Source organism: Tachysurus vachellii, chromosome 10 (genome assembly GCF_030014155.1).
Source record: "Tachysurus vachellii isolate PV-2020 chromosome 10, HZAU_Pvac_v1, whole genome shotgun sequence".
In the NCBI taxonomy this organism is placed as follows: domain Eukaryota; kingdom Metazoa; phylum Chordata; class Actinopteri; order Siluriformes; family Bagridae; genus Tachysurus; species Tachysurus vachellii.
In genome coordinates this window covers 13,043,120-13,051,926 of record NC_083469.1, presented here as the reverse complement: position 1 = coordinate 13,051,926, position 8,807 = coordinate 13,043,120, and the positions used below count along the sequence as shown (strand labels likewise).

General features: G+C 37.3%; 1 protein-coding gene across 2 annotated transcripts; it reads right to left on the bottom strand.

The window, feature by feature from the left end:
* Positions 1-1,911: 1,911 nt before the first annotated feature.
* On the bottom strand, positions 1,912-8,538 carry fbxo30a (F-box protein 30a). 2 transcript variants are annotated; one of them, XM_060879574.1, is made up of 3 exons: positions 8,383-8,538; positions 4,027-6,151; positions 1,912-3,911 (listed from the first exon to the last, which is right to left on the bottom strand). In XM_060879574.1, the coding sequence occupies exons 2-3, from the start codon at positions 6,094-6,096 to the stop codon at positions 3,708-3,710; spliced, it is 2,274 nt and encodes a 757-aa protein (XP_060735557.1). In that variant the 5' UTR covers positions 6,097-6,151; positions 8,383-8,538; the 3' UTR covers positions 1,912-3,707. The 2 variants fall into 2 exon arrangements, with proteins under 2 accessions (XP_060735557.1, XP_060735558.1); XM_060879575.1 differs by having other exon boundaries at positions 4,027-6,147.
* Positions 8,539-8,807: the final 269 nt, after the last annotated feature.

The window sequence follows — 8,807 nt, the reverse complement described above, 5'->3', positions numbered from 1 at the left end:
CTTTTACGGAGATTCTGCTTACTAAAAAGATTTGGATCTTGGATACCACAACATAACACAATCACTGTGCTTTTTTTATTTTTTATTTATCTGCATACTGGACTTGGACATCTTTCATTAATGCCATGCAGTTCAAATGTTCCATCTGCTTATGTTTATGCTGCTTTTTAATTAAAGGGAAAAGGTTTTTTTTAATTACATTTTGTCACTGAACTCATTTAACATTAATGAGATGTATTCTTCTGTGAGTCTATTTATAATTACACCCATTGCTTAATTTGGATTCCCTTCGGCCTGCTGACAGACTGTAATTATACTTTAAAATGAAAGATCATTCATTTTTATATCAGTCATAATATGGAGTAAGCCTGTCTTAAGCCTCTACAGTCTCTGACAACAAAAAAATCTAAATTGAAAAATATTTGATCATCCAAATATTTCTGTGCCTGAATGAGCTGCATCAGCCATTTAATTTATACAATTAATAATTTTAATTGTATAAAATATTACATTTTCGGATAAGCGGTAGAAGATGAATGAATGAATGAATATAACATTTAGTGACAATCATGTTGACGCATAAAAGTTTCCTAAAATATCATTACATTTTAATTATATTTAAAACATTTTAAATATACATTCTTAAGTTGGCTGATGTTACAGAAAGGCAGAACCACAGTCCACGTTTATTAACCCACTCACTCAGCAATATCATTTGGAGGATGCGTTATCTGATTATACCAAACAAGAAAGCCGGTGGCTTTTCAGTGTGTCATAGATAAACAAATGACTTATTATATGCAGTGGAATGACTCATCACTATCCCAGTGCTTGTTTAAAGGAAATTGGAAAATATATATTCTGTGTTTGCGAGCCTCAGGCACTTGATGCTAAACAAACAAATGTTAGTGAGTCACCTGAGCAGATGAAATTGCAAGTGCACACATGGAGTATTTGATCAGTCTGTGCACTGGATTAATCAGTTTATTGATGACTCAGATTATTTTATTTTGCCCCAGCACTGTCAAATATATTTAAGTTTTGAAGCTATATCCATCAGCATGCCCTTTTCAGACAGCAGCTGGCTTATTACAGCTGGATAATGTCATTCGGAGTAAGAGACCCTGACCTTTTAGCTATTTATTCTTAAAATCAAATCCCATTTCTGAAGACCTCGCAGTTGTGTACAGAATTCGAGAGCACCATGTTAATGCTTCATCAATTAAGACACGATTTAATAATGTAAACTGTTATTTATATAGCTACACTATAACTAAGTCACTGCTCTCTTTCACAATTGCTCAATACAGCGTCGTGTCTATGAAGCAAAAGCGTTGTTTATTGTTGAGGTCAAACAAAAACGTTCTGTTTATTGTAGAGAGCAGATTAAAAGGCCACAGCCCTGCAGAAGTTACTGATTTCTCAGCTTCGTCACTGCTGATTTAACTCCTGAAGGCCTTGTTAACCACGTCGCCAGTGAAAAATTGAATAACACTACTGTCACCTTGTGGTGAGAAATAAACACTGTGTCTATGTTTGAGTTCATCATGTCACTTCCCTTACAAGGGCACTTCCTCTGTAAATAGCTTTAGATATTAGAGACTGCTTTATCAATATGCTTCAACACCTTTGATTTCAAGGAATCAAACCATGTACACTGCCAATCAATGTTTCTTACACACTATATTAAGAACTTTGGTTAGACTTCAAATACAAGGCTTGTTTTAAATGCTATAAAATAATTAGTACGTATAAATGAACTGAGAAAAGTTTTAAACTTTTTTTTGAAAACAAAATCAAATTAGACCTAAGTAGTGCTTGAGTAGTGCTTGATAACTAAGTACTGTAGCTCACAACATTGTCTTAATATTAATCTTACATGTGATATTAAATTTCTCATCTTAAATAACATGCAATCAGGACCAACAGGTTTTATGTATTTAATAAGTGTATTCAAAAAATGTTATCAGATGTCTTATATGATACACAAAAATAAAAACTTTTTAAAGGTAGACAATAGTTTGATATTTCCAGCAATAAGCATCACATGCGTAAGGAGTCAGAAATGATCATATGATCTCCAAAGTGCATTCAATTTGCTATGTTTATCACATCCGTGGGAAATATGATGCTATAAAATGTCACTTGCACATACCAAAAAATATTCAGTACTCAAAATATAAGCCAGAAATCCTAAACCATGCAAATCTATTGGCAACCAATTGTTCTGAGCTGTTTTAATACAAAATACAAAATTGTGTGCTAACACCATGCTACACTTCAAGGCACACACTTCAAATGTTCCAATTTTAAAAAGCCTGTAAATAGAGACATCAAACAAAATGGTTCAACTCCTCAGTAATGTTTCAATAAGTTCAACTGTTCAATAGAAATATTCCTCAGGCTGTGATCAGCCTTGTCAAATATACCAGTCTTATTTGTGCTGTTTAATACTGACACCCCAGGAACAATAAATCCTTGCCTTATACGCTGAACATTAAATATGCAAGTCCAGCTATAACTTCACTTCACACAATGTTTCTTTCTTCTTTTTGTTCATTCTAACTCCCCCTTTCAACTCATTCTAACTCCCGCTTTAGAACCCTGAGAAACATTAGAAAAACCCTTGGAAATGTGTTCATGTTTCCAACAAATGGCCTGTTTTCTAACAGAATAGCTTCAGACGTTTTGTTGTAGACCTGTCCGGCAGGCTTCCATTACAGCTCATTTTGTCAAGAATAAAATAAGGGAAAGATAAAGATCCAAATGCACAGATATACACTCACCGGACACTTTAATAGGAACACCTGACAGTACTGAACAGTCTAGCAGCAACACAATGCATAAAATCATGCAGATACAGGTCAAGATTCAAGCATCCAACGTCAGAACTGAGAAAAAAAACAACATGGTTGTAGGTGCCAGATGGGTGGTTCACTATATTAGAGCTTATACATTTTTTTTTCTTTGCACAAAGGTTTCTAGTGTTTTAACAAAATGGCACAAACAAAAAAAACAAACATTTTCAATGGTCCAAGTTGGTCCGGTATCCTCATGATTCTATGCATTGTGCTACTGCTACCTGATTTGGTTACTGGATAACAGTGTTTTTAATGAAATGGACTGTGAGTGTATATACACTACTTTGTGCAAAATGTTAGTGTACATTTCTATCCAGAGAGAATAATAAGGGTGATGAATTCACTTACAGGACAAAACATCACAGTTTTTAGTGACTTTCGATTAGATTTAGAAAAGTAAACTTCTCGTATTCTAGCAATCTTTAGTAAAGTGCTACATAATGTTCACCTAAAAACCAAAAAAAGGTTTAAGTGTTCTATTAAAACTGTCAGTAGTTACAAAACTGCTAAAGACAGTTAACATTATTACATTCCTAAATAAAATAATGTTTTGTCACCATTGTCCAAAGGGGACATACCTGTAGGTAATGGTGCATTAAACAGACCTCAACATACGTTTTGTCCATCTGTACAAGTAAATATAAAATAACAATAATAAACCCTGCATATTTTATTAGTAGATGAGTGTAAATAAGTATATATTTACATTAAGGCTCTGCTTAATTTAATTCCTATGATACAACACGGTAAAAAAAATTTAACCCCAGTATTTTAAATGAAAACATCACACTCATCTGTCACACTGAAAGCCATTATGGCAGAACATTTCTTTTTTTTAAGCTCAGCCTATAAGACTGGCCTAAGCATGGAGCATACTGAGCGACCTTCTTTAGTCAGTTCTCTGGTGTGACTCATGCATGGCAGAGGGACGGCCTCCTCCCGACGGGCCACTGTGTTGAACTTGCACTTCTTCAGGTGGTCAGCCATGCTGGAAATGTTGGCAAATTTCCACTCCTTGACTGTTCCAAAGGCTGTGCTAAATCTCCATACCTAAGAGCCACATGAGGAAAGGAAAACCCTTTATTAAGATCTTATGGTACACAAGACAATAGAAATAATCATTATTAGAAATTCTAGTTCTACTAACATAAAACACAAAACTTGCCTTGTCATGAATCTGCCATGAGAAAGAGCCATCTGCACGTCTTGTCTTTGCCCAAAGCAAGACCACCATTCCGCGCGATTTAAGTAGACTAGCACAAACGTCCCTCATGGTATGAGACACACGAGACAGCTGGCACAGACTAAAACCATCCAAAAAGCTTGCAATATGCTGCAGTAGTTCAAAAGGCAAGCTGTTGAGTTGGTCACAGTGGGAGTGACTGTGGTACTGGACTTTACCTGCACGTTCAGCTAAGCCGGACTGCACGCCAAAAGAGCCCAGGTAGCGGTCGTGAATAATTCTAGAACCCTGCACAGAGGGACAGAACCTTCTTTGGGAGTAGGTGCAGCCGTAGAATGCCAAAGGGCACCTGTGCTCCATCCAGCCATTGAGCCCAGCGTGAATGTCCCCATGGACGTTTTTAAAATGAGAGGAGAACTCGTCCCTGCGAAACAGTTGCCCACACACAAACGTGAACATAGAGCGCTGCTTGGTCTGGTAACGGGCAACACACTCTAGGACCAGGTCTAGTCTGAGTGTGTGGAATGGGCTGGGGTTAGACAGCTGAGGGCTGGCATGATCACAGGCAGATGCTGAGGCAATATCACCCACCATGGTGCTGGTGGCCAGTATAGCAGAGGGAAAGGAAAAAGTCTGTGTGCCAAAGTCAATTCGATATCCATCCACAAAACGGCTGTCCGATATGCCTCTACCTCCCGGTGAGTCGCCAAGGCAGAAGAGCAAAGCAGCAGTGATCAAGTCGATACCATGAAGGCCAATAGGATCATCCGCAACCTCTAGGTCAGAAGTGTCCACTGCCTTATCTTCCATTCTGGCCCGAAACAAATACGGACTGGACAGAAGAGCCTTCCGTCCGTTATATGTAAACACACTCATACCTCTAAGCACTTGAAGGTTCTGCAGCTTGCGCTCCAGCCATCGGTCCTCGATTTCAACAGGCAGTTGGTGTAAAACATTGTTCTGCACTAAATCAGGCAGAGGAATGGGTGGAGGTAGTGGAAACTGGGGTGAATGGGCCATTTCTGGTTGCCGTGCTACAGTGGGCATGGAATGGTAAGGCATGTTTAGCCTAACATCAGCAAAGTTGTTGAAAGATACCGCAGGTCTCTCCACTTGCATTTCAAATCTGACACGATTGGCATTCTCCTCTATATTTAAAAATCCATGTGCATCTACATTCATATTGCCATTTATTTCCTCATCTTCAGCAGAAGGCTCATCAAATGCACTGTGCTCCCTCCACTCACTTTCATCTTCATCAAAATCTACTGGAAAAGCACAGTCTACTCCACCTACAGCTCCCAGCTCACACTCGGAATCTGTGTCACTTTCCCTCATTAGCTCAACTTTATCTTCTTTTGAACAATGATCCCCGTTTATACCACTGTGACAAGCCCCATTGTTATCTACATTCTTACCACTGAGGTTTTCCATGATCAAGTCGATACCTTTGTTTGCACTGCTGAGAATGTCCAAAGCTGCTGCTAAATTTCTGCTGGTTTCCACTGACGCCTTGTAAAGTTCATCGTATGTCTCTCCATCCATTTCAATTAGTCCATTTTTCAAGTCTGCTTCTTCAGTACCACAGTTCATTCTTTTGTTTTCCTCATTTTGTTCATCCACTGATTTTGCCACAGTGGTGGTCACTTTGAGAGACTCAAGTAACATGCGCTGATCTTGTAGAGCCAACGCCATATCTAGTTGTTCTACATCGTAAACTTCCTTACTCAAGTTTTCATAGGATTTACGATCAGCATAGCTAACCGGCCATCGGTTCCATTCCATGGTGCAGCACACAACACTGGCTGGACATGTTCCCAGGTGCTGTGCCATTTTCATTCTGGCAATAGTGAAGGGGCATCCAAAACCACTATTTAGGCATGGCACTCTTTCATACGGACATAGTAAACGGTGCTCGTTTGCTTTACACGAGTGGAAAACTGCCCCACACACAAGAGGACAACCCATGAGGTCACATGAAACACCAATCTCTAGTCTTATCATGCATCTTCTGTTAATACAATTCTGGCAATGACTGTGTAGCTCCTCCATTGTATATATTAACTGTAGCAAGATGTTTTCTGTACGGCTTTGCTTCGGGACCTACCTGCAAAAAAAGGAAAGTGAACAAGAGAATTAAAAGAGGTCACAAAATACTGAGTTGACTTAATTCGTGTTTAAATTTCCTCCTGATCCATAAAATTGATGGATAGCTGTTGTGTGCAGCAACCTATGTTTACTGAAGCTCTGTGTAATGCCATTTCACAACAGCTACACCTCTTGGGTTGCACGGTCACATTGCCTCTTGCACAGTGGAAACATGACCTTTTATTTCCGAGCAGTGTTATAGAAGGGCAGATACAGCTTTCAATGAAAAACACTCACCTCCCTGTATATGAGGCTGCATAGCAGTGCTTTTCCACCAGATAGTGTGGCTCATAAGCAGAATCTGGCTACTTTCATAATCCATGTACCATGCAAGTCACACAGAACTGTCACAATCATCCTGATAATTTAATCCGGTTGGAATCATAAAATATGCTGACGATTTAAATAATTTAAACATTTGAGTAGTGAATGAGTAACAATAAGTAATTATTTGACCAATAAATTGATAAACTAATTGTTTGATTAAACTTACTGCTGCGGATCTTAATCTTATGATCGAAGTAAAATCAACCATCTATAACCTAAACAGCATTATATCCACTACATACATTAAACACTACATACATTAAAAATACAAATAGTGACAAGACATTCACACACACATTAAAAAAAAAAAAAAAAAAAAAAAAAATTTTATAATGTGCTATATCATGTGGGGAAAACTGGAAAATGGCCGGAAAACTCATGATTAATTTTTGACTGGAATGTTGTTTACTAGATTCTGGCTCTAGATTTGTTTAAAATGAGCTCTTATACAATAGCACACCTCTAATTAATAGTTAACAGAAGTGAATCAGGTGGCATAAATAATCAGTTTAATTAATAAGTAATTAATTGTTAATTTTCTAGGATATCTGCTATATTCATGTAGTTAATTTTCCTCACTTCGAGATTTAATAAATCAGGGCTGTCAGAAAGCTCCCAAAAGTTTGATTCATTCATTCCGTCTCATAGGTGGATTCCTACTCAGAACGTTTCCCCCAGTCAAGCTTTATCAATCATTAAACAGAAACATTCCTGTAAAAGAATCCTGATTTAAGTGTGAATCCAGTTTTAGGATTGATGATAGATCAACCATGATTCATTCACTTAAATCATATCTTTTGGTCCTGATCACAATCAGGCTTAAATTTGTGTATAATTTCCTGGATGCAGTCAGCAGTGTCTTCTCTATTAAAACTTAGATATCATCCCTTTTATGTATAAATACATAAATCTAATATTAATCTTGAATTGTATTATATTAATCTTTGTATAATAATAAACTTTTTGTAATATGTTTCTCATGTTCCGTAGAGCTGCTTTGAGACAACGTCCGTTGTCATAAATACAAATACACATATACACAAATAACTTTGAATTGAATTATGTTTTATTCCAGTCTGAAGCTGATCTCCTTCGAGGTATTCAGACAGCTTTGTACTGGTTATGTATTTGTTCCACATCTTGGCTTTAAACACAACACAACACGTGATTGCAGCAGTGGATAAACATTACGAAACTTACAGCTCCAACAGGCTGCTGGTTCATGGGCTTTATTTATTACCACATCAAATAAAATCATGTATTTGTCTAGTACCATTTCACACATACGAACAGGACGCTTTGCCCTAAACGTCCCTATGAACCCTGACCGTGTTTCATGTGTAAAACTGAGCACAACAGACTGTCAGCATGCGAGTTAAATCTCTTGCTGACTAAGCAAATTATCGAGCTTGCCAGCTAATATCTATCTGCATTATACTACAATAAACAGCAATTTTCTATGAAAAGCAAACTAGTTCTTCACTCCCATATATTATTAACTGTTAACATGACTCTCTGTCTCTGGTTATTATTAATAACGACAGAGGTTATTATCCAGACAGAGAGCAACCAAAGCTAGTCATGCTAACTAATTTTAGCACATAAGACTAGAAGTTTATATAAAGCCCTTGTGACATTCAATAAACACTACAGTTAGACAGTATGGTAGAGTAGCAACTCTTATAGTCATTAGAAACGTGTTTAGCTATAATTTTGACGCTAATAACGCTCATTAATACCATTATGCCATCATGGTCTGAGATCTTAACCGGGTCTTGATAACTGCTAGCATGTTGTTGCTAACAGCGCTAGCTAACAACTTAGTCAGACAAAATGAGTTTGCGTTAAAGTAAATTTACTTACCGAGGCAGTGTGACAAGGCGTCCTCTGAGTTAACTGTGAATATGTAGTTCAAACTATACTATTATAATTACACAAAGGAAAACGTATTATTTACACAGTACACTACTTTTATCTGTCTTTACTCGTGTTTATTTACACTGACCGGTTGATACGTTAGAACTACTGAATATGCATGACTGGGCGGGGCTTATGACGCTGAAGCTCCACCTCAGTAAAGCAACGTTTAATAAGTCAATACACCTGCTGTAGAACATCAACCAAGTGACACAAGCATAAGAATAAACCTTTAAATAGATTTTTTTTTTTAATGAAACTTTGTGAAATTTCGTTGAGAAGGGAGAGGATGAGATTTAATATTACTAAAAAGTGTATTTTTACCAGTATTTTGTTAAATGTAGGCTTTCCAACAGTCATAAATAAAACAA

Coding starts and splice junctions, on each gene's coding strand:
- fbxo30a (XM_060879574.1), bottom strand. CDS start 6,096: ATGGAGGAGCTACACAGTCATTGCCAGAATTGTATTAACAGAAGATGC. Junction 3,912..4,026: donor CATGGCAGATTCATGACAAG/GCAAGTTTTGTG, acceptor TGTGGCTCTTAG/GTATGGAGATTTAGCACAGC.